At 41.1% G+C, this 26,150-nt stretch overlaps 2 protein-coding genes across 3 annotated transcripts; both read right to left on the bottom strand.

Moving 5' to 3' along the window:
• Position 1: 1 nt before the first annotated feature.
• On the bottom strand, positions 2 to 7,743 carry LOC139935454 (neuronal acetylcholine receptor subunit alpha-6-like). Of its 2 annotated transcripts, none has more exons than XM_071930081.1 (6): positions 7,319 to 7,743; positions 4,936 to 5,066; positions 3,702 to 3,746; positions 2,676 to 2,785; positions 1,621 to 2,284; positions 2 to 1,359 (listed from the first exon to the last, which is right to left on the bottom strand). In XM_071930081.1, the coding sequence occupies exons 1-6, from the start codon at positions 7,401 to 7,403 to the stop codon at positions 1,249 to 1,251; spliced, it is 1,146 nt and encodes a 381-aa protein (XP_071786182.1). In that variant the 5' UTR covers positions 7,404 to 7,743; the 3' UTR covers positions 2 to 1,248. The 2 variants fall into 2 exon arrangements, with proteins under 2 accessions (XP_071786182.1, XP_071786173.1); XM_071930072.1 differs by having other exon boundaries at positions 4,936 to 5,072; positions 7,319 to 7,742.
• Positions 7,744 to 9,342: 1,599 nt separating this feature from the next.
• On the bottom strand, positions 9,343 to 16,544 carry LOC139935444 (uncharacterized). The gene is made up of 5 exons (XM_071930062.1): positions 16,126 to 16,544; positions 15,284 to 15,350; positions 14,449 to 14,514; positions 13,536 to 13,669; positions 9,343 to 12,693 (listed from the first exon to the last, which is right to left on the bottom strand). Exons 1-5 carry the CDS (start codon positions 16,235 to 16,237, stop codon positions 12,560 to 12,562), a joined length of 513 nt encoding a protein of 170 aa, XP_071786163.1. The 5' UTR covers positions 16,238 to 16,544; the 3' UTR covers positions 9,343 to 12,559.
• Positions 16,545 to 26,150: the final 9,606 nt, after the last annotated feature.

Below are 26,150 nucleotides of genomic sequence, written 5' to 3'. Positions count from 1 at the left end.
AATTTTAAAATTAGAAAACTATTTCTTATTATTTATAATCCGTTTTATTCGCCGCCTGGTGAGGGTGTAGTTTCAAGCAAGTGTTATTCAGTTTACAACAACTCAAAGGCAAAGTGCAATTGTGGACACTGTGGAAACTTAAAACAGTTGCAGGCTTACCGTTTCCAAAACGAAACGGTTAGGGTACACTGTTTTCAGGGCAAATCAGCAAGTACAAATTCGACCGCGCGACTTAAAATTCTACCTCCACCTGAACTGACCATGGAACTGTCTGACCTACTCTGACCGGGCCGATTTTAATTTCGAGCGAGAGAGGGCGCACTTCCAGTTCCACGACCTGTCTACATTGTATAATGACTGGAAATCGGATTGAAGGGAGCCAGTTTACGTCGTAGAGCCCCCTTTGGTTGGACAACTAAATAAAAAACACATGCATTGAGGTGCAAACAAACTTTTAGAGACCATCTTGCGTCCCTGAACGAGCCCGAAAAATGTAAGAAGTAACTATAAATACTTATAGTAAACTTGCGGGTACAACCATTTGTAAAATCTCTTTTGAGGGAGTGTTGACTCCTGAAAAGAGACGATGTGGTTTCGAACATTATACTCTGCTCGTCTTCAGGAGAGAATAATGTAGTTGGTGATCTCATGTAATACAATAGGGTAATCATCAGTAAAGTAAATTTCGTTCAAACAAATTTAATTGTGCAATTTACAAGCAACCTGCTTCACGCGACTTGAAGAAGAAGGGGGAGTGGTAGCTTCAGAACTGTTCTTCAGAAATAATCCTTGAGAATGCTGCCTCTAAAGTTTATTGTCTGATTTGATGTGGTCCCATAAGCTCATGCTGCGTGGTCCTCTCTTCTTTTGTTTCGTGCTGTCGACTGTCTTTACTCTAAAAACTGAAGAGTTGAATCCAACACTTGCATGAGTTCGGTGAGTGACACTTTGAAAGTGTTGAATCCAGCGTTTTATTTGTTAAATCTAGCATTTTAAATGTTTGATCCAACGCAAAAAGGGTTAATTCAACAGTTTAAGTTTTATTTCAACATTTCTCAAAAATATTCCTTGGGATTGTTGGATCAGCTTTTTAAACGTAAAAACTGTAACTTAAATTGTTGACTGAATACTTTCAAATGCTGGATTTAACGTATAAAATGCTGGATTCAACACATTCAAAGTGTAGTCGCTCACCGAACTCATGCAAGTGTTGGATTCAACTATTTAGTTTTTAGAGTGTTGTGTTGTCTACTTGGGGTTGGGGTGGTTATTAAGAATGGTGCCTCCTGCGATGGCAAACACCAAGATGAAGACAACGAAACACATCACGTCGATAAACCTTGCGATTTTCAGCATGGCCTGTAATATAATAAATATAAAAAAGGACGAGTTGTTAAGACACTTTTATTACAAAAACACAAGAAGCAAAATCGAGAAGGTAAAAATGGTACCCGGTTACTCCTTTAACTATGAGGTTTGTTCCGTTATCGTCTCCAGCAGACGATAGCGGAAGGAGAAGAAAGCGGAACGAACCTCATTGGTCTATGCAGTTTTCAGAAGTATAAAAGGTTTTGAGAAAATATTGTAAAAAACCAAAGAGCAAGGGATAAAATCACATACCGTCTTCGATGAGTCGACAGTCCGCACCCCGCCGTCTTTAGCGTCGACACCAAACCCACGGGCTAGATTAAGAGAAGCCACACTCACGACAGTAGCAAAGAATGCCATGAAGACGCTGAAGCAGAAGAACACACCCAAGAAAGGGGTGCCTCCGCCCACCATGGGCACAGATAGGTTGAAAGAAACCATCTGAATAATGGTGGCGACGAGCAGTACTGAGCAGACTACCGATCTCTCCCCACAAGAGGGCGGTATCAGAAAACAGAACAAGACCAACAGTGACGTCAGGACTGCTGGTGCCAGCACTCGCACAGCAAACCCATTTGGTTTGCGCGAGAGGTTGATGCTGTAGCTAATAGACTCGTACACCTCCTCACAGCAAACATATTTCATCCTTTGCCTAACGGCATTGAACGAATGTAGCCGCCAGAGCGCGTTCATCTCATAGGCGTTCAAATCGGCACCCGATGTGATTTCTGAAATGTCCAAGTTGATATCCTCCGTACTGTAGCCGAAGTCTTCAACTCTGAACTTACACGACGGTGAATCGTAGGGATAATTGGCCAAATTGGATATACACGACAGTGCCAGGCGTAGCAGCTTGGTTTGGTGAACTTTGCCATCGCTAGTTGTGCCAATCTGGACGGTTTCATCTTCCAACATTCTAAATGAATGGTAAAACCAAAGAGTTTAGCATGAAAGGGTGCTTTAAAAACAAGTCGTCGTGTCATTGTCCTTTTAATCAAAGCGATTAATCCTATCTCGAGTTAGGACAAGTAATTCGTCTCAACTTAAGAAGGGTTCAATACTTCCTAACGTCTATGGTTACGAAACTTAACTCGCTCGTCCATAAGTCCTAAGATTAGTCCTAAGCCATGTTCGACTAAAACGGCAACTTCGGCTACTGCTAATCAGTGCGTTTGTCAGTGTGCGATCCTGGCCGTAGCTGTTAGCCGATTTCGCCGTTTCGGACACGGCCCAATGTAGGAAGAGTTTCGTGAAATCGACGGCTGGTCAAGATCGTCTTAACAATACTATGTCATATAATGTCTTACTTTGAACCGGGCTTGACGTTGGGCGTCCATACATGGTCGGGGCTCAGTGGGAGATGTGGAACTCCGTTGAAGGAGGCGGGGTCCCAGACTAGACGGCTATCAGACCACTCCTGCAAAAACGATACCAAAACCCGATTCCAATTTATTCAAGTTTCTTGAACAAACGTGAACTGGATGCACGAAACATCTGTTCTTCGGCGTGCGTTGTTAAAGTTGACAATGTTAGTAATGTGCGATAATGTGTACAGGCTTACGACATGTTTCTTTTTCCTGTTGTTGCAATAAATGAACTGCGAAACGTTGTGTTTAACAGCTACTTGAGCGGAAATTTTTTTAACGGAAATGCTATTTTGACTTGTTTATTATACGTTTGTTCACCATTTAAATGTAATTTCGATGTTTGTACACTTCTGAATTTTTCGTAATTCTCGATTAAAAAATCAGGCCCCAACCTCAAGGTTTTGAAAAACTAAAGACACTTCTGCCGTTGATGGCGCGCGTCAAAATGATAAAAGACCTTTTCGCAAATACCGGGGCGCGCGCGTAAAGCTTGGAATTAGGTGCATTGTGGTCTAGCTGGTATCCAAATTTGATCCATATATATCCCACAATGCACCTCATTCAACAGTCTGCGCTTGCGCATTGGTATTTGCGATAAGGTCTATGCTTTGACGTCATGCTTGGGAGTTTGTTTTGTTATACCTCCACGCTGCAACAAAGCGGCTATACAAGTTGTAGCTTCCAACTATGACGTGCCATTAGTGATTACGTAACAGAGCTTTTCGCGAATCTTTCAGAAAATCGCTGGATAAGGGTAGTCGAAATGATCGGTTTTTTTTAAACACAATTCCAGTTATATGACTCAATTTCCTTATTGATTGACAAAAATTGTAAATGAAATTCAGCAGAGTTCACGTCTTGGCATTTTCGTTCAAACAGGTCTTTTTAAAGAAAGAACAAACCGTAGGTAAAACAGCAATTCAATAAACACAAAAGAAATTGGGGGGGGGGTATTCCAATACTTACAGTCATCACTAGTGCACTTATGTAAAGAGTGTTTGTCGTCTCGTCCTAAAATTCAAACAAAATAAAAAAAATTATTGTCATAATTTGTAATTTCATCTGTGAAAGACGCTTGCGTGAACAAGAAAGTCTATCTATGCCAACTGCCGAATGTTCGATATGTACAATAATCGGTAAGCAGAGCCAAGATTGTGAGCCTTTGGAACGCTGGGTGGCCTTTTGCTTAGGGCACTTCCATTGGAAATCTTAAAGCCAATGGACAACATTTAAAGGGCACAAAGGCCGAGACGGTGCAATTTAGGCTATGGCCTCCGTCCTTGCGCCTGCGTGTAATTCCAGGCCTGAGCTTCACTCTCTTTTGATGATGCATACAAATCAAGAAGTTTGTACAATGCTCTATTTTCATCTCTGAAAAGCTTGCGTGAACAAGGAAGTCTACCAAGCCTCTGCTCTGTACAGCAACCGGTAAGCTTCGCTCGGCCCCAGTGGCCAGTCTACTCAGGACCGCTGGGATGGGCTAATCGCTTGCACAGATTCTTGTTCAGGAAGTACGTCATGTATGCAGTGCATACAAGGTGCAGTGTGAGTGTGGTGCATGATGGGACGACTGCACATTATTAAACCAGAGTGCGCGTGAATGATACGTTTGCCCATCCCAGCGCCTTTGGTTAAAGCAAGGCGCTGGGGACGAGCGAACCGGTAAGCAGCGCCAAGAATGGGAGACTTTTGAACGCTAGGTGGCAGCAGATATCATAGCTCTGCTTACTGTAAGCGAAGAATCGGCGCTTACGGAAGCAGGGAATTCCTTGCTTATGTCAAGCGTATTTCACACAGGTGAGCGGGGATTTTTTGCTTATGTGCTTGCGTACTTCACGTTACTAGGCATTCCACGCTTACACAGCTGACGATGCGTAGGCGCAGAATTCGGCGGTTAGCAGAGCCATGAATCGCTAACTAGACACGCACCTCATCAAAAGTTAGCGCTTGCGCAATGGACATTTACGAAAAGGTCTATGCTCGCATTTCAATCGTAAAGTCTACTGCTAGTCTCCCAGTGGGTCGAGATCTCACAATATCTCAAGAAGGGGGCGGTCGACAACGAATAAAAGAATGCTGGTCAGGGGAAGACTTTGTAACAACTTTGCAGAGAGCGAGCTTGCTAGGGGGCAACTTTGCATAGAGCGAGCTTGCTATATGAGGGGGCGAGCCTGACCAGCCCCCCGAATTAAGCACTTACCAGTCTCTCTAGTCGCTGGAGGGTCATGCTGTATGTTACGTTAACGGGTGATTCTGGATGCACCCGCTTGTCGTAGCTTCTTAACAATGCCACCAAAAGACGTGATTTGTCTGAGTGCGACGGTGCTCCACCTGAAACTTGTTGGGGACAAACGAATGGTAATATATCAATAAAAGTGTCACTGTCATTGAGGTTTACTGTCACCAATTTCGGTGACATTGGTCATAAGCAAGTTTTGAACGTCCTTATTTCGCTGTTTATATAGGCAGCTCTAAAACAGCCGCACGTTGATATAGTTCAGGTTTGAACTCAATCCTCCTTCCTTGTCTTATCTCCATTTGGGTTATTTGCGAGTAAAGTGAGTTCCATTTTCTAAAGGGGTCCCTTGTTTCACAACGCAGAATAAACGAAATGAAAAGTGGCAAATCGAAACAAACTATTCCAAGCTTGCCTATCCTGCAAAACTCCACGTGAACACAGCACGACTACGAGCGAATGAATATCACGCCACCTTTATAAGCCCCTTATAGCAACGGGGTATACCAGGGTCACGACCCAATCCGATGGTAAGAATGCGACGAGTTATTTCAGGTCCGTTTCGTAGTGATTCAAAAAAGAGTTGCCGAGCGCCCCCAAGTGAAACCAATTTTCGGCTTATCCTTGCTTATCATAATCATGGAGTGCAATGACAGAAGGCTTTTTGACAGAGACTGCTGTACACGTTTTTAAACCATTCATGGCCCCAGTGAATGAATCGAACTTATCCTCCAGGTGGGGGACCGTTTCCCGTCGAATGATTTTATTGTCAAAACACGAGACGAGAATACATAATAAAAACACACACGCACATTTTCTAGCTCCTATGATGAATATTGAAGGTTTAGAATAATGGTGTTTTTATGGCGGGTGTCGTCTAGCCATTCTGTTATTGCGGACAACGTTTCACAGGGTCAACGAAACCAATCCCAACCAGCAGTTATTTTTAGACCCTTGATCCTGAGTCCTTAGGCCTGCTTCCGAATAATGTTGCCATATGATTCCATCTAATACTAATAGCCCATCAAGATTTGGTAAAAGAACCCCATGGGGTTTCCTTTCGACTGAATAGTTCATCCCACTGCAGCCTGTAGTATATGGCATATAAACAACCTATAATATGTCGCACAAGAAGAAAACTGTTGTGTTTGGTGACTTTGGTCGGAATTTTGAAATCGAGTTTGAACCCTACGTATGGTTTGATGATGTGTATGATAAAAAAAGGTTAAAATCTACCTAAAATTATGTAACCTGTATTATCTTCATATTATTAACTTACTATGGAGCGGAATACTGCCCCTCCCATCTGTTGGTACAAGAAGGTACAATACCTATACCCAATAGGTAACTTTCTCCCTGTGCCAGATGAAGGGTCAGCCTGCCTCTTTATTCTGAGACCCCTATACATACGTTGAGATTCAGATTATGGTTAGGGTAAAAAACATAGGGTGGTGTTTGGAACGTGTCGGAAGAATGGGGTCTTGTAACATGAGGGTGTTGGAACATGGGGGTGTCAGAACATTGGGATGTTGGAGCATGGGGGTGTCAGAACATTGGGATGTTGGAAGGGGGTGTCAGAACATTTGGATGTTGGAACATGGGGATGTCAGAACATTGGGATTTTGGAAGGGGTGTCAGAACATTGGGATGTTGGAACTTGGGGGTGTCAGAACATTGGGATGTTGGAACATGGGGGTGTCAGAACATTGGGATGTGCAGGGGGTGTCCCAACATTGGGATGTTGGAACATGGGGGTGTCAGAACATTGGGATGTTGGAACATGGGGGTGTCAGAACATTGGGATTTTGGAACACGGGGGTGTCAGAACATTGGGATGTTGGAACATGGGGGTGTCAGAACATTGGGATGTTGGAAGGGGTGTCAGAACATTGGGATGTTGGAAGGGGGTGTCAGAACATTGGGATGTTGGAACAAGGGGGTGTCGGTATGCTGTGTTGGAACATGGGGGTGTCGAAACACTGGGGTGTCAGAACATTGGGGTGTCAGAACATTGGGGTGTCAGAACATTGGGGTGTCAGAACATTGGGATGTTGGAACGGGTGTCAGAACATTGGGATGTTGGAAGTGGGTGTCAGAACATTTGGGGTGTCGGAACATTGGGTGTCAGAACATTAGGGTATCAGAACATTGGGATGTTGGAACGCGTGTCAGAATTATAGGTGTGTCGGAATTCGTGTAACCCAAGACATGACTGATATAGCTACCAGGCAAAATGGTCAGGTACGGATCTTCCGTCCTCCATGGATTCTGACAAGACCATCTATACACATAAAATGATCACACCCCTTTCTGTCTAAAAAGATTCTTAATCAAGCTTTTTACTTACCCACTACTCTTCCATGGAAACTAAGGCACATCATCAACACCAACAACACTTTGACAACGAAGATATCTTGCAACTGCGGTGCCATTTTTAATCTCTTGACAAAAAAAAATCCAGTTTGCAATAGGTCATAGCATAGACCAACTTGCTCTATGGTTATAGTGTGCTTTCGCTATACAACGTCCACACCCAGCAGAGAAAGGTGTATTAGTTCTGCATGCAAGGACGACCAACACAAGAATTCCAAGGTCTCGCTGTGTGATACCAAGTTGAACCATCGATCGACCGCATGGCTGAAAATCTCGTATTCCTCCGCTACCCTTTTCGATCGAGAGCAAAAATGCACGCTCAAGTGGCATCATGGTTCAATGGACGGTCTGTGTCTCGTCCACTTCCTTGGGAAGAATAATTATTCCGCGCACTTATGGATAAAATCATGTTTGCGTTAAAGACCTGGAGTGGATTTCACAAAGAGTTAGGACTAGTCTTATCTCGATTAGGATCAGTTACTCGTCCTAACTTAGGACTATCCATGCAATTTGTATATCTCCTAGGACTACTCCTAAGTTAGGGCCATTCCTAACTCTTTGTGAAGGGTCGATTTCACAAAGAGTTAGGACTAGTCCTAACCTAGGAGATATACAAAACGTGTGGCTAGTCCTAAGTTAGGACGAGTAACTTGTCCTAACTCGAGATAAGACTAGTCTTAACTCTTTGTGAAATCCAACCCGGACACCTTTGGTAATTGTCATAGAACAATCTACTCACTTGGTGTATCTCAACACTGCACAAAATAACATACCTGTGTAAATTTGAACTCATTGGTCATCGACGTTGCGAGATAAAATGGAAGAAAAACACCCGTGTGACACTTGTGCGCTTTCTATGCTCGATTTTGCCGGGACCTCATCCGAGTTCTCGAAATCAATTTCGTGGAAAATTATGTCTCTCTCGAAAACTACGTTACTTCAGATGGAACCGTTTCTCACAATGTTTTATACTATCGATAGCTCCCTCTCCATTACTCGTTACCAAGTAAATTGTAATGGTCACAATTATTTTGAGTTATTACCAATATAGTGTCCACTGCCGGCCTTTAAAGGGACACGTTGCCTTGGAAAACGGGCGAGTTGATCTATGAAAAGCGTTGAAATCGTTTCTAATGAAATGCATGGTTTATAGAAAGATGTTTTAAAAGTAAAATATAACTATCCACACAAATATGCCTCACATTTGCACGGTTTTCCTTGTACTTTGTGAACAAACAAACAAGGTCGACCATTTTAGGGAGTCAAAATGTTGACTGTAGTTCACGACGTAAAAAGAAAACCGTACAACTTTGAGGCATATTTGTGTGGATCATTGGCCCCTTTCTAACCAATATGCATTTTCTAACGGTTTCAAAAGCTTTTCATAGACCAACTCGTCGCCCGATCCAAGGCAACGTGTCCTTTCAACAGCGAGGAAAGTGTAAAGGTGACAAAGATTAATTCCCGTTATTGTGACTGATGCAAATCGGTTTTGCAAACCTTGTTTTCCGGAAAAAATTATTTGTCAAACCGTGTTTTTCGAAATACAAGTACTTTGTGTATTTTTGCAAACCAAAATTGTTTATTTTATTTTTAAACCTTGTTTTTATACTCGAAAGTTTGTTTAGCAAACCATTTTTTCCCCCGAGCTCTTGACGTGTCGAATCGAATTCTCAGTCGGTCGATAATCTTTGGGAGTACGCACGAAAGGCTTCTGAGAACTCAGCTTCAAACAATGAACTTACAAACCTTACAGAAATGTTGTAATAAAGAGATGTTTACAAACAAATTGAGATAAAAAGCAATGAACTGAGCTTTTTATAACCTGTTGTTCAATATAATAGTTAGCATGTTCTGAAAACGCTTAATAAATTGCACTTTTAATAACCGTTTCGCCGTTATTTTCACCTGAAAGGGTTTTCATTTTCTAAGATTTCTACAATGTATCTCAGAAAAAAAAGTTAACCCACTCAGAAATTGGTCAGTACCTCTTCGAACCTAGACTTGACTCAAGTCCCAATACCGTGTGAGTCCTTTTATTTTCAGTCCCATCCCCCCAACTGTGGCCACACCAGCTATACATTTGGACGCCTGATAGTTTAGGGACGTCTCGTACGAGCACAGGGATTGAATCAAGTCTATACTTCGGGAGGACCCGGAATCCGAGTCAATACACCCGGATTGGTCCAACCAGTACACACAGGATATGCAGGCTTGAGTTCAACCTTGGATCTCAGCTTGTTTTGAACTTCAATTTAGTTTCTTAAAGGTACTTGACACTAATTGACAGTCACTGAACATATTTGTTAGCGAAAAAACTCACTTGGTAAAGAGCAATCAGCCTTTTCGAGATGGTGGGCACTGCTTGCATGGTTTGGGAATAATACAGACTCACCAAATCCCAGCCAGTGTCATATTGTGTCCAACATTAACTCAAAATGCCTTATGAGAGCTGTCGATATTATAACCGAAGATTATAGAACGCTCTATAATCTTTGATTATAGCACATTGTGAGAAACGGCTCCCTCTGAAGTAACGTAAAATTTTTGAGAAAGAGGCCTTGTCACTCATATTAAAAGACTTCAGGCATCTGAAAGCACACACACAATTTGCAACATCGATGACCAATAAGCCGAAATGTGCACAGATTTGTTATTTTATGTGATCATAATGGTGAAGGCTTATGGGTAAAACCAAATGATACTATTTATTCCCGACGTAAATTTAAACATTTTAGATATGATTTTTACAAAGTCAATGTTTACATTTAATAAAGCCATCCGACACTTTCGGTAAACAGTATTGTCCAAAGGCCCACACTTCGTGTGTAACAACTAACATATAAAATAACAAACCTGTGAAAATTTAGGCTCAATCGGTCATCAGAGTCGGGAGAAAATAACGGGAAAACCCACCCTTGTTTCCGTACGTTTCGCCGTGTCATGACATGTGTTTACTATTAATCCGTAATTCTCGAAGTCGAGAATTGATAATTGTTTTAATGTTTTCTAAAAAGTAAAGCATTTGATGGAATAATATTTCAAGAGAAGTCTTTTACCATTACCTTCTGTAAACCCTGTAAGTTTTTTGTAAATCTGTGAACTTTTATTTGTTTTTCTGTTCCGAAAGTGTATATTAATGGCTTTAAGACAAACTATGATGGAACTCTGCGATATCAAATTGAAAATACACTACATACAGGCCTACTTTCATTAAAAAAAAAAAAAAAAAAAAGCACCATGACAGACCATGGAGAAATAAATTATTCCTCCATGGACCGGCAAATAGGTTTGATATTTACCCAGTCCTTGAACTTGAGCCGTTCGATCACTGTAATCACCAATGAAGGATGTGCCCCCGCCTTTTGCAACATTGTGTAAAACGTCAACCGGATTTCAGCTCGTTGTTTCTTTTAAAGGTGTTTTTCTGCTTGTTGGCTAATATAGCAGGTCATTGCTTCACAAAAGCTATACGTTTAAAGGGTGGCTGCAGTTTTTTTTTTATTCATTTAAACGATTAAACATGACTTTTTAAACCTTTTTAATATTTTTTATTAAATGCGCAAGTATTTTAAAAATGGTTTTCAAGAGATTAGGGGAACCCACCCCGCCTCTTAAAGGGAGCCTTCATTTGCACAAACGTAACGTCATGTCGGTAACCCGAGCCGTCGGGCCCCCTGGCTGTGTGCATATAGAGACGTGTGCGCTGTGTGGCCTGGTACCTAGGCGCGTGTAGTTAGGGACCAGACTCTTTTTGCCGACGATGTTTGAATTCCCGACGTGACGTCGATGGTAAGGGCGGTAACAATCCACAAAGGGGGGGGGGCATGACTTATTCGCATATGTGGGAATAAACAAAACACATTTTATTGATGTTCAATAAAAAAAAAATATCAGAAATAAATGACAGCAAAATTAACTTGAATTCACTGCAGCATCCCTTTAAACATAGAGCAAGGACCAGAACTAGTACTTGTAACTAGTTAAAACACGTTAATTACTCACTTGGATTTAATTTCATGTGAACGTTAAAATAAATTATACATACAGCCGGCGGAGTTTAAATACAGGTCCTGCTATCCTCACAAGGTATATTCTCATGTTTGTACACAAAAAAGTATCCCGAGAACTGCTCTGTGCAACTGTAAAATCATAGTCCGTGATTTTGTACTGTTGGTAACATACGTGCAGTGCTCAGCAATAGTCTCGACAACATTTAACACAACTATGGGTGTGGGGATTTAAAGGCAGTGGACACTATTGGTAATTGTCAAAGACTATAACCTTCACAGTTGGTGTATCTCAACATATGCATAAAATAACAAACCTGTGTAAATTTGAGCTCAATCGGTCATCAAAGTTGCGAGATAATAATGAAAGAAGAAAACACCCTTGTCACACGAAGTTGTGTGCGTTTAGATGGTTGGTTTCGAGACCTCAAGTTCTAAACTTGAGGTCTCGAAATCAAATTCGTGGAAAATTACTTCTTTCTCCAAAACTATGGCACTTCAGAGGGAGCTGTTTCACACAATGTTTTCTACCACCAACCTCTCCCTATTACTTGTCACCAAGAAAGGTTTTATGCTGATAATTATTGTGAGTAATTACCAATAGTGTCCACTGCCTTTAATGACACGGATTGATTGCTCTAAGCAAGCTGTTTTAGAAACACGCTGGGAAGTTTTCACGAGAGAGCCGGGTAATGGAGCTGACAATAATAAATTGTTAAATTAAGTCTTCTTTTTTTAACACTGCAAACTTGTAAATTGTACTATTGTGCATACATTTTTGTTCCAAATCACCATACAAAGCATAGACAAGAACCACAGTATTTTGACACCCAACACAAGACAAAATTGACGTGAGTGAAGATCATGATTATGAATATCTATGTCCAATAACGACCACATACAATTGTTTGACGAAATACAACATGGTGGTGCTATATTGGCGGAGTCATTTAGCCATGTGTTTTACTTGTTCCGAATCAGAAAGAGCGATATGTTGTTCATCCGTCAGAATAGGTTGGTCCCTGTTATGTTTTCCACGCTGTTACCGTATTGAGACACACAGTCAACCCGAAAGAAGACTAGATATTTGACATCTCGTGCAGTGCAGGTTGACACGGTCAAGGCTAAATACTAATTTCTTGGCGATCGATCAGTGCGATAAGTTTCCCGTGCGCATGCTTGCACTCGTAAATTGATGTCAGAGATCACGCCCTCTGTTCCCCAATGAACTCCTCTGCCAGCTGTTTCCGATCAACATCGCTTCGCCTCGTCTTTGACAGAGGGCGGTCTTTGCAAGTCTTCATGGTGTAGATGATCCCAGCTATGATCAGTGCAACACCTGGACACGGACAAATCAACATTGAAGGAAACTTTACTATTTCGCAGTTCTGGTATTTATATTTTGCTCTATGTTAGGATAACTTATACTTTGATCCTTACTGTCACCATTATTTGGTCATATGTAGCTCTGCGTGTAAAGTTATTAAAAAGAATAATCTTACATTTAATACACATCTTTTTGCTTTAAGATCGCTTCACGCTATAGATAAGTTATTTTGAAATTGGGCGGTTACTTCCCATTTGTAAAACATTATAATGTCTGTCTTTCATTGACGCAGTGTCGACGAACTGGTGATAAATTTACACAATGACCACGTGACAACAAAGTCGTGGTTGATATGTCGAGGAAAAGCGCGTATTACCATAGTCATTGCAAATCAAATATCACAGGTTCTCACTCAATAAACGGAAATCGATACACTATGTCTACCTCTTATTTTTATAAAGCACTTTTCCGTTCTCAGTGGTTTATTCTGACCGTACAATTAACCCAACTTATGTGAATGGTTTATGGCTGATGGGGTCCAGCTATACTGTCGTGATCCCCCACTATACCATCAATACAATGAATTCATAAAGGTTTCACTAATCAAAAAGTGGCTATTTTAAACCTGCAGTGAGCTAGGGAGTGTCTAGCTCATGTTTACATTTAAATATATTTACTGTTAAGTCACAAAACTGGACTACAGGTAATAACTCATCAGCACAAATACTACGAGCAACGGAGAGCTGTCGAAAAAAAAATTGTGGAAAACGACTCCCTCTGGAGTAACATTAGACAAATTATCGGGTCCAATTGACAAAAATTGTACTGTGATCTTTAAACATAGATTTTCTTACCGCAAAGAATACCAGGTGTGTTCCGAAACACACCAACCAAGCACACGATGCCGAAGAGCACATAGATGAAACCACGTTTCCAATTGTCAAACCAACGGACGGGCCGGCCAACCTTCTGGCAACACCCATTCTCCCTTTGAGGGGCAGAAAGTAAAAGGGTTTGAAGTTAGGATGTAAGACATGAATCGTCAAAAATACTAAGCAACACTCAAAATATAGGCCTACTTCACAATATTATGTTCTTTAATCTATTTTTCGTGATGTAAAAAATAGACCAGTTTTAACAGTTGAAACTGATTATTGAAAACTGTATGAAGTCAAAAAAAAAAATGACTCACTCAACGGATGAGGCCAAATTTTCACAGATTTGTTACCAGATCCCATATTAGGCTTGATCACATAAAAACATAAACATTCTCTGCGACTTTATTGTCAGCTCCCGACCAGACCTGTATAATATCTTAAATGTGAATCTGTGGACATTGTGTTTTGTGTTACAAAAACCACCCAGACCCTGAAAGGAACACGTTGCATTGGATCGGACGAGTTGGTCTATAACAAGCGTTTGTAACCGTTTGTTATAAATGCATATGGTAAGAAAGATGTTCTAAAAGTAGAATACAATGACCCACACACGTTTGCCTCGAAATTGCGTGGTTTTCCTTTTACTGTGCGAACTAAACACGGCCATTTGGGAGTCAAAAATTTTACTCCCATAAATGGCCGACCGTGCTAGTCGACAATGTAAAAGGAGAACCACTCAAGTTCGAGTGATACTTGTGTGGATCATTATATTCAACTTTTAAAATATCTTTCTAATCATATGCATTTTATAACAAACGGTTACAAACGCTTTTCAAAGACCAACTCGACCGATCCTTTAAACAGCTCAAACCATAATATTTTGACATACCTGCAGCATCCGCAATTAGCAAAGATCAACCCAACCTCAAGTACAGTCACGATACCTCCTACCACACTGTCATTGAAAATAACATACATGATTAATAATACATAACAAGGCACTGGACACCATTTGGTGATGGACTGATGGTCAAAGACCAATACTTTCTCACACGGTGTGACACATTTTGTATGCACAAAATGCACAAATCGGTCAAAGTGTATGCCCATTTTAGGCAGAGAATATAACAACTATACATGTAAATGATGAAGCCCTTTATACTTGTTGCTATAACAAACATGAATGTGTCATGAGTGTGCTTTAAATTTGACCAAAACTGCGTTTCTTCTAATCGTTTTAGTAATTGGTTCAAATTACCCCCACAGTGCCACATTCAGTGCCATGTTCAGTGCCCCACTGAAACTATCAATTTCATGAACCGAATTCCATTTTTTTTTTCGATACAGATAGATAGATAAAATGGTTTATTAAAAAACTGTCCTCGCAGCACAAAGGCTGAATTACAACAATTTTACATAAATTTAAAACTTGAAATTAAATAGAAGGCAAATTGGCAATAACAAAATAATAAAATATGTGAAATAGTTAAGCCACTCCCATAAATTTAAAATTTTAAATAGAACCTTACTGTTTTTATTTTCATCTTTTTCACATTAACTTGCTTAGTTGAATTCCTGTGTGCTTTTTATGCCCCCCCCTTTTTTTTTAATGCCAAAACTGATAAATTGATATTAACTGAAACGCACAAACGCAAAATATTATAAGCACATTTTTTGAAAGATCACAGTGAACGGGCACCCATGTTCCTATATATTTAGCTTACATTTGGTATACAGCAATCCAGAATAGTAAAGTCGTGATCAGAGTGTGGATCCCAACCGCTAGCAGACCTAAATTTAATCATGGAATAATTACATTAATAAACATGAATATTAGCGTCTTTATAGGATGTCGACATCTCTAAAATAAATAGCAAGACGACCGTTCTACTTATAATATTTCGACCCTACGTGATAACTTATCATATCAAGACAACATTATACAACATCCCGACATTATCTCGGTTTGTCGACATTTTCTTGTGCGTTTAGGATGTCGTCATCTGGATATAATTTAATGTTAGAATCTCAACATGTCGGATGGCACTTCCAGAACTCCGTATAACAACAATTTAGCAATGAATGGTTGTTTTCTTTCTTTTTGGAACGTGTGGTAAATAACGGGGAAGAATTAGAATGTTTTTTGAAGTAATTATGCTGTTTGACAGTGCTTAACATTTTGTTACACTATAATGTGTAGTCTTGAGTTGGTCCCATAAACTGAAAGCAACGTTTTATCGATGCCGTGATGATGTCTCAGCAAAAACAATCACCGCGTGCCTAACCATGAACGTAATTAGCGAACTGAGATTGATTTCCTTCCTCCACGATCTGAGGCAGAGGCAACAAAATAAAAATCCTCCGAAATCCATTTGTAATATAAATCAGCATTTTTCTGCCCTCATTCAAATGAGCATGTCGCTGAGTTTTATTCTTCATTTACGCAGCTAAAGATCAACAACATCTGAACAACAAAGAACGTCAGGCAATCTCCATGCCAGCCCTGCCACACATTCAATGAATAAAGAAATCAGATTGTGAAGTGCACAATCGGATCATGTCTTACCCACAGCTGTCAGTAATCCCCATATAAGGCCAACAATGAACATCGGACGATGACAGCACGTTGCTCTGACGGTCGAACGTGAGTATTTCACCTCCTCCTGCTCGGTCGCCATTTTGTTTGGTCAGCTTGAGACTGAGATGGGGGGAGACACCGAGAGGACGAAGATGGCTGCAAAACAGCCCTCAAAATGGCGATGATGTCGATGCGTTCGGTAGTTGATGCCGCTGTGACATTTGAACCCAGTCACAAGAGCTATTTTCAGATGTGATTTACGTCCATTATAGATGATGTTTAATTGGGTTTGTGCAATGAAACAAGCGGTCGTTTAGCACAGTGCGATTCACCACACGTTCACATCCAGGTTATTTTGCATTTTGTTATAACCTGGGGTACACGCACCGCACGCATAGCCTATGGGGGTATGGCCTACTGTATAATTACGTGCATTGTGATATCAAATCGCGTCTGGCACGAGTCATCCTTAACTTTCGCCTCTTGATTATCATCTAGGCTAGATACATTAATACGGTTATAATTCAGAATTACCCAATCATGCCCAGTGGAAATATCGCAGTTTATGTCCATAGGATTATGCTCATCCACAGTAGCGATAAGTTCCCGCCAACTGAGTAAATCTTCAATTTAAAATGTATACTTTCAATAAATGTTATACAAACTAAATGTATGATATTTCTATATACAGAGAAAACATTTACAATGATCACACGAGTTTTTTGTTTGATTTAGTGACAATGTAAAGGCCCTGTCACACCATGGCGTATCGCCTGAACGTATGCCAATATGCACAAAATAGTTCGAAAATTGTCTAAGTCCAAGAACGTCCAACTTCCCAGCGAATTGCATCGAAAAAGTCGACATCGGTTTTGGAATTGACGTATCCATAGCGTATCCATAGCGTGCTCTTAACGTAAACGACGTATTCCCAACTTACCCATAAACTTATCTTGGCGTACACCAACGTATTTACGATATTTCGCATACTCAGAGACGATACGCCATGGTGTGACAGGGCCTTGAGACGTGTTATCTGAGCCCAAGTTACCACAGTAATTTAGTTTCACTTGCCATGTAGGCCGTTATAACTATGTTTTTTTTTGTTAATTGATTTACATGACGTTCAAAAAAACGATTCTCCTGATTTCATGTTAGTCCATTATAATCAAGACAAATACAATTGTTTCGTGAGAATAAGTGTGCTATTGTTACCCCCCCCCCCCCCGGCCCGTAAACCATTCCTCAATTTTGATAATATGTTGCGTGATGGTACACATCACTCTAGGTGCAGCCCAATAAATAAACTCTCAAAGCATGTACAGTGCAAGTGTTCTAAATATTCAAATTAAAATAATTATCAGTCTCCATAACCTTTTTACAGTAAAGAGAAAAATCATTCATTGACCCCTTAACTCCTTTTCTTTTTTCAATTTGACATGGGTTGACCGAAAGGCCCGGTGAATTATTCTCCCTCAAAAAAAAATAACATCCTTTGTTAAACATCCGAGCATCAATCTTGGCACACAAAAAAATAGCCCCAAGCATCTCAGAAAAATTGTCAGGACCTAGGCCATCCAAAGTACTTCAAGTTGGAAATCAACAAACCAGGACACACTGTTCCGAAAATGTACAGACTGCCCATTTTATTAATGCCTCTCAAATCTGTCTAGCTATAGTATACATAGAATCGGGCCCTGCTGTGAAGAATACTTTGGCCGACGCTCTGCTTTCTCCCCATTAGGATATACGTCACAGCGCCACCATCTTAAATAGGGAGGTTTAGCTGCACGTAAGGCGAGCGCAAAAACGTGAACGTGAATGTCAGAAAATGTGTCGTTTCTAAGTGACGTCACCACTTTGGGCTTATTTCATGCTCACGTATGACGTCTGCACGTTCGTACCTGACGTAAGAAATGGTAACTTACGTTCACGTTTTTGCTCTCGTTTTTGCTCGCGCAATTACATGCAGCTAAACCTTCCAGATGAAACAATGAATCGCATTCAACGCGCAGGGGTCGATTTCACAAAGAGTTAGGACTAGTCCTAACTTAGGACTAGTCCTAGAAGATATACAAATTGCATGGATAGTCCTAAGTTAGGACGAGTTACTGGTCCTAACTCGAGATAAGACTAGTCCTAACTCTTTGTGAAATCCACCCCAGCTCACATAACATGAGTGGCCATGATTAGCTTTACGTCACACTTCGAGGATCGTGAATCCCATAATATGTCAACCTCCGGCCAAAGGTACCTTCGACCTCGCATTTTCACATGGAGATTCGCAGTCTGAGATTCGCAGTCAAGTCGTACGTATATGTGTATTAAACAAGACATATGACATCCATCATACACATTGTGCACGCTGCTGCAAGCAGACAATTGACCGAAAGTGCAGATGCCAAACATCACATTTGACCACTCAAACCACAGATATGGAAAACTTACGCCCGTTTATCCAATGAAATCATTGGATCCAATGAAATCACTGGTTCTGTAAAACTGGGCAGTGATAAGCTATCTTTTTTTTTTCGCTCGTCCCCAGCGCCTTGCTTTAACCAAAGGCGCTGGGATGGGTAAACGTATCATGCACGCACATTGGTTTAATAATGCGCAGTCCCATCATGCATCACACTCACACTGCGCCATATTTCTATGCACTGCATACGTGACGTACTTCCTGAGCAAGAATCTGTGTAAGCGATTATCCCATCCCAGCGGTCTTGGATAGACTGGCTGCTTGGGCCGAGCGAACCTTCTTTTGACCTCTATGGCCTAAGGCGCCCTATCAAACCACGTTATGGGCATAAAGGTATAGGCCTACATCATAATTCTAGTGTCCAACTCAGTGGACAGGGAGCAAAAGGAAATATTTGAGTGTTGCTAACTTTATTCTTACATTTAATAAAAATGCTGTATGACATGCAGCACGAGTCTCGCCCTTCGTGACATTATAATTACGAGACCACGTTGATCCCACGTACGGGTCACGCATACGGGTTCCAATGTTCGAATATGCGCGAGACTTGCCCTTTAACCAGTTTACGATTTGTATCCATCTATGAAAAATTTAATTTAAGTTGTCCGTCAGAGGATCTGGCACACATTTCAATAAGAAGTGTTACTCCAACGTACAATTAGATAAACACTTCGCAGTTTCACCTAAATCAATTAAAGATACAGTGTACACTGGAGTCCAACGAAACTAATTTTCATTGTGCCATTATTGGTTTGGAATTAAACAAAGGCATCCTTAACGGCAGTGGACACTATTGGTAGTTGCTCAAAATATTTTTTTGCATAAAACCTCACTTGGTAACGAGTAATGGGGAGAGGTTGATAGTATAAAACACTGTGAGAAACGGCTCCCTCTGAAGTGAAGTAGTTTTCGAGAAAGAAAGAATTCTACACGAATTTGATTTCGAGACCTCAGATTTAGAATTTGAGGTCTCGAAATCAAGCATCTGAAAGCACTCAACTTTGTGTGACAAGGTTGTTTTTTCTGTCATTGTTATCTCGCATTTTCGACGACCAATTGAGCTCAAAATTTTCACAGGTTTGTTATTTTATGCAATGTTGAGATACACCAACTATGAAGACTTGTCTTTGACAATTACCAATAGTGTCCAGTGTCTTTAAGTCGGTTTGACGAAAGACCCTTTCCTCCGAAGAAAGTGGTGACACTTCGAGACAAAGCAAAAACCTTTACGTGTTTATATTTTGGGCAAATGCACGGCTTGATCCTCGTCTATGCTCGTGACGCTTTGAGAGTTTCCCACGGGGTTGGAATCTTGGCAGGAGACTGTAGACAAAGTTCTGTGGAGAGTTTTCTTGTTGGTTTTTGATCCAAGAGTAGGGCGCCCATTCTCCATGATTGGGTCCAAACCGGTCGGAGTTTGCCTTACTGACGCAGACGGTGTTGAGCAGGTCTTATTTCCGGCATCACATGACTTCTTGCGTAGTTTGATGAACACTGCGGAGCCCTTCCGTGTAGACCGTTTACTTATGTCGGGTAGAATAGAGTCCGCGTTGTCTTCGTGGTCATCGACAGTAACCGATGATTTGGTTCGTGTGTGAGAAGAGGCGGTCAGACTAGAGCGGTCCATCGTATCAGTTTGCCGGGTATAAGTCATCTCATCTTCGGTGTCGTAAGTGTACGGTGGCGACTCATCGGCTTGCTGTTCTTGTCGCTTCTTCTTTTTTAGATTATGGGCTCTCAGCTTGGCGTTGAATATTTCCTCCTCGTACTTTTCGGTTGGGAGGAGGCCGAGACGATTCTGCGGTGTTTCGATTCGCCCTATGTTCCGGAGGAAGTGCCGTACCTCCCACACCTCATGTCGGTACTTGCGCAGGAAATCTTGCAGGGCAACGTCAAGGCGCTGGTATCGCCGTTCTAGTTCAGCCTCCTGCGAGCGGCGGTTGCACATCATGAGCATCTCTGCTTCCTTGGTGCCGAACTTACGCTGCTTGTAGCGCAGCTTCGGAGGCAACATCCAACTGTTATCAGCCATTGTTTGTTTTCATACTAAAGTATTGCTCAAAATGTTTCGTCTCCAGCCGTACAATTTCCAGACTATTGCAAACTATAATCTGAGACTGTTAGGAATTGTCCGAGACCTTCCGAAAAGCTAAATAACCCGTTACTGTTTGTTCGTTAAGTTTTCAACAGTTACATAAATGCTGGGCCTAGATTGTGCGAATCTCTTCAGCATTCAACCCTACTTATTTTAGAATTCCTTTATCAAGAAAACATGTTAGCTCCCACGGGCATTTCCGTCACCACGCTTGCAAGTTCTGTATTAATTGATTGCTTTTCACACAGTTACACAAATATTTGTAGCTAATACAGCTACACAAAAAGAAATAGTTGTATACAAGCTCTGCTTGCATATCACTTAAATGGAGTTCCCGCCACACTCATCTTTATATTGCATACTATTACATTCAGAGCCTTTTTTTAATCGCCAATGAGTTGATCAAGTGACACGAACAGCCACTCCAAAAGAAGACCAGTCGCTTGAGTCGTCGACGCTTTGACACGACATGCGCAAATCGAGACACATTGAAGGTTTATGCGTGCAGGATATCAGAAGGCGTGAGAGAGAGAGGACGAAAAGGGAGATATCCCTCATGTAATACGTCATCAAGTACGAATATTGCGCCCCCCCCCCCAAAAAAAAGGGGGAAAAAATGTACAAACTTATTCTGTGATAGCGCCCCCTTTTGATTCAACCTCCTTCAGCCCGCGATGTTTTTTTTTCTTACTACAGCACGCTATCTAATGGGGCCACAAGACGCGTCAGATTGGTTTCGATATAAGGTCACATTCAATAGGTTTTCTCTCTCTTGATTTCTTGATGATTATATGAGCGTTTAGAAACTAGACAGCCGAATAGTAAGAGGTATGGCATTGGGTAGGTTAGAGCTGCACGTTATGCGAGCAAAAACGTGAACGTGAACGTGAACGTCAGAAATTTGTGTCGTTTCTAGGCGACATCACCACCTTGACTTTATTTTATGCTCACGTATGACGTCTGCATGTACGTACCTGGCGTGAGAAATGGTAACTTCAAGTGTGACTTTTTACAACAATTTGTCTAGTGACGTTCACGCTCACTTTTTTACTCGCGTAACGTGCAGCCAAACCTCCCAAATAGTGTGCTAAACCTAGGTGAAGTCTCCTGGAAGAAGGATGTGGTCCACATAGCTCCCGTCAGTAGCTCTACTTGTCTTGTTAAATACGTTCGCGTTGTTTTTGGAGTGTGTTGTGTGGGTGACTCAGATTTTGGGTGATCTGGAAGTTTTCAACAGCGCCCGCTAACGTACGATAGTAATATGCACTCAGAGTGATAGTGAATAACAACGTCTTGCACCAAGACTAGCCGCATCTTGCACTTTTTAAAGTCGTGTACATCCGTTTTATAAACACACTTCATCAAAACAGGATGCCAGGTTTTCGAGGAATTGGTGACAAAGGAATATATCCATTCAATCAATTCCTTGGAAGCATTTTGTAATTTTATCGGGTGTAGAGAAAAAAGTGGCTCTTTGATAAACAAAATGATTCATTCATTAAGTGGACTGATGGTTTTCTCATACGCGAACAGACTGTTCGAAACGTGAGACCAAACCGGTTCTTTTCAGAGTCAATTCACTCCTCCCTGAAAAGAGAATGATCACATGATTGGCACGCAAGTTTTCTGTTATTTAGAGTTTATTCTTTCTGAAGTTTTGGTTTACAAGAAGATTGTCACCACCGCGACGATTCGAACCAGTATCTAGATCCTGATGGCAAAGTTTAGACTAAGACGTTCGTTTGCCGTAGCTGGCTAGCTGCGGGGTTGTGAACAACAAAATCCGTGGGGGAAAATCCCATCTATCCTTTTGTGGTATATAAAGTTGAAGATTAAAACTAATGTTTATGGCATACTCAATGCATTTCCATCTATGTAGAGGATTAGGCCATTATGCTCCATAGCAAAATCTCATTATTTTTGTTTATATTGTGTAGCATCACTTTAATAAAAGTTTCAAGGAAATTGTTGGGGGATTTTCTCAAACCCCCAGGTGCTCCCTCCATCTGGATTGACCATCTTCTATATACTAATGTAAGCAACGTGTCTGTTTGTGTAAAAACAACTCCCACGTGCCTGTTGTATAGATCGCGAATTTTCTTACGGCATTTTAAAGGTCATTATTTTTTATATTGTGTAGCATCACTTTTAATAAAGGTTTCAAAGGGGAATTTTCGGGGGATTTTCTCAAACCCCCAGGTGCTCCCTCCATCTGGATTGACCATCTTTTATATAATAATGTAAGCAACTTGTCTGTTAGTGTAAGAACAACTCCCAGTTGCTTGTTGTATAGATAACGCTGCAAATTTTCTTACGACATTTTATAGGTCCAGTGATCATACCATAGAGGAAGGACAGAGAATGTTCTCGAGTACCCAAGAACACACCGCCCGAACTCGGCCTTGGGGTTATACGCCTCTCTCAATATTTATGCATGAGGTGTACGTCGCAATGCTACCCAAAAAGAGACGATGGGTAAGAATTATGACGTCATGCATATTAACTCACTGATCTCTACTATGAGGTCAATGTATTTACTACTGCTACTACTACTAATAATAATAACACTTGTAATGCGCACATATCCACTTTGCTGGGTGCTCAAGGCGCGGTAAAAACCAACAACAACAAACAAAACAACACAAAGGAAAGAAAAGAAAAGAACAACAAAATTAGTCGTGTAAGGTCTTGGGATGTGATGAAAGTAGTAACCAGCAGATACACTAACGGCTTGATAAGATGTCATCTGGTCGCAGCCATGTTTCTGAAACGGCAACAAGGTCAAGATCTTTTTGCAGAACAAAATCAGCAAAATCGTCATACTTGTTACAGGTGGACTGTGTGTTCGGAACACAGGCAGCCACCAAAGAGTGAGATAGCTTTTCCTCCAATGTTTGACCCCGGTAGGTGGGGGGGGGGGCAGACGGCAGGCCCAGTTCAACCAAACAATGAATCCAGGGTCACAACCTAAACAGCATACACCTTTTCAGCCCTACAGCTGGTGTCGTTTTTAAATTAATGGGCTTTTTAAGTTTAAAAAAATATCACGACGACGCGTGGAGTAGGTCGGGGCGGAGCTCCAAAATGGGGAGGTTTTAGCATTTTAAGAGGTCGTATCTCGGAAACAATTTGGAGTATGGATTTAATTTTTGGTTTGTGTTCATATTAGCCACAGTGGAACAGTTAGACAAAGTTTCATGTAAGTCTGAGCTAATTTGACAATTGGTTAATTTCAACTCATGGGTTTGTACAGTAAATATTTGGGGGAGGGGGTGTCTGGCAGGCCTAATGCAGCAGACAATTTGTCTGGCGGTTCATATTTTTTACTAAGCATCATGTTAATGACCATTTTCCAATTGGTTTTATGTGGTACTTACAATGTTTGATTCAGCCCATTATTTTGCCTCTTTGGGGGTCCACGTGCTACACGCAGCGGGGGGTCCCCGGCAGACATCCATATCTGACTATGTCAAGTTATCCACTAAATGTTCCTGTACTCAAATATTGGTACCTCGTTCCTTTAACCAAAGTGCTCTGGGCCGCCGCGGTCTACACCCATCAGACTGCCTAGATTGCACCAAAAGCATCTACAGCCTAAAAGAATTCCCCGGCCCCAAAGAGGGCCCGGGCCCACAAAAGATTTCTCACTTGCATGCTCACACTCTTTGACAGATTTGCCCTCTAAAATGTGTGTCATATACATCCACACTTGAAGATGCCGTTAACCCAAAAGGTTCTACTGCTGCTAAATGTTCTAAAGGTCGAGGTTTTATGTTCCGTTTAATTTATTATGCCTGCTATTTGGCCTAAGATTGCACCACAGAGCATCTACAATGCAATATTTTCCGGGTCCTTGAGCGGGCCAGGACCCCACGCCACAAAAGGCCCCCTTTAAACTTCTTGTCTGGATCCATCCTTGACGATGGTTGGGATGAAACGGCGCCTGAGCATAAAAGTTTTGTTTTTGTTTTTTTGCTGAAACTATACCAAAGCGGAAAATGCTGCACCAAAACTTTAATTCGTCTTAAAATCCCGGATCCCACGTTGGCAATTACTCATAGAGAAATGGCCACGTGATTCTTTCTCTTTGGTTTTACTTTGCATCTGTTGGCACAAAACTTGTGCATGAAGGACAATTGTCAAGTGTCTTTCAGATGTCCCCGCCCCCCCCCCCCCCCATATTTCAAAACAGATTGACGCCTACGAGACGTACACAAGGTCTTTTCAGCAGCGACCTCTATGTCCGGGTAGAACGTGGATACGGATATGTTTCAACACTTTCTGGGAAAAGTTTTGCAAAAGCAACAACATGAATGTTCTGGAATAAGTTTGATGATGGATGAAGTAACTTGAGCCAACAGGGGAATTTCTCTGTCATGGTTGTTGACCTGGGGTTACGATAGGCTAGGCCATAAATTCTGTCTGTATGGCTTATAATTGAAACATTTTTGGGACCACGTCAATTCTTCACATGGAAAGGAAACAAACTCGCGCACTTCTGTCCCAACAATCTAATTTTCAACATACCTTGTTCTAGTGTTATGTTATTAAATTTGTATTTCTGTTTGCTTTTATTGCTAGCTTTGGCTTTTATGGCTATGCCCCTATTTTTAATTCTCTGCTTGTTTGTATTTGTTTCTGTTGGCATGGAAATAAATGTCTCAAGTGCAATGAATTCGTTGAATCCAGAAACTGCGACTCATCGAAAAAAAGATACATCTTACTACAATAAAGATCGACATCCCTAATATTGGTCTTTATTCATTGCCGATAACCGAGAGGTTAAGCCTATTCATGTAGACATTTGTATGAGCAAGTTTAGAAAATGCAATCTTTAAACACTCAAGAATTCATGATCCCCATGACCAAAGATATATGTGAGTGAATCGAACTGCGAATACGTCCGTTTAAAGACACTGGAAACTTGGTAATATTATTGTCAACGACCAGTCTTCTCACTTGGTGTATCTCAACATTATGCATAAAATAACAAACCCGTGAAAATTGAGCTCAATTGGTCATCGAAATTGCGAGATAATAATGAAAAAAAAAAACCCTTGCCACATGAAGTTGTGTGCTTTTAGATGGTTGATTTCGAGACCTAAAAATCTAAATCTGAGGTCTCAAAATCAAATTCGTGGAGAATTACTTCTTTCTCGAAAACCATGTCACTTCAGAGGGAGCTGTTTCTCACAATGTTTTATATTATCAACCTTATCCCATAACTCGTCACCAAGTAATGTTTTAGGCTAATATTTCTTTTAAGTACTATGTGTCCACTGCCTTTAAACAGTACCCGCTCGTAAAAAAAAAAATTACAGTCGCAAGAGTAGAACAATTTCAACTTAAACGACGTGATCCCAACGGTCGGCAACCAATCGGAGATAAAGTGACGAGGGAAGTTTTGTACTGTCATTCGTATTATTAACTCAATTTAAC

Source organism: Asterias amurensis, chromosome 1, assembly GCF_032118995.1.
Source record: "Asterias amurensis chromosome 1, ASM3211899v1".
In the NCBI taxonomy this organism is placed as follows: Eukaryota; Metazoa; Echinodermata; class Asteroidea; order Forcipulatida; family Asteriidae; genus Asterias; species Asterias amurensis.
The sequence above is the reverse complement of the archived record's forward strand: the minus strand, read 5'-3'. Positions and strand labels throughout refer to the sequence as shown.

Coding starts and splice junctions, on each gene's coding strand:
- LOC139935454 (XM_071930072.1), bottom strand. CDS start 7,403: ATGGCACCGCAGTTGCAAGATATCTTCGTTGTCAAAGTGTTGTTGGTG. Junction 3,747..4,935: donor TCCAGCGACTAGAGAGACTG/GTAAGTGCTTAA, acceptor TTTGAATTTTAG/GACGAGACGACAAACACTCT. Junction 1,360..1,620: donor CTGTCGACTCATCGAAGACG/GTATGTGATTTT, acceptor ATTATATTACAG/GCCATGCTGAAAATCGCAAG.
- LOC139935444 (XM_071930062.1), bottom strand. CDS start 16,237: ATGGCGACCGAGCAGGAGGAGGTGAAATACTCACGTTCGACCGTCAGA. Junction 15,351..16,125: donor GGGATTACTGACAGCTGTGG/GTAAGACATGAT, acceptor GATTAAATTTAG/GTCTGCTAGCGGTTGGGATC. Junction 13,670..14,448: donor GCTAATTGCGGATGCTGCAG/GTATGTCAAAAT, acceptor TGCCCCTCAAAG/GGAGAATGGGTGTTGCCAGA.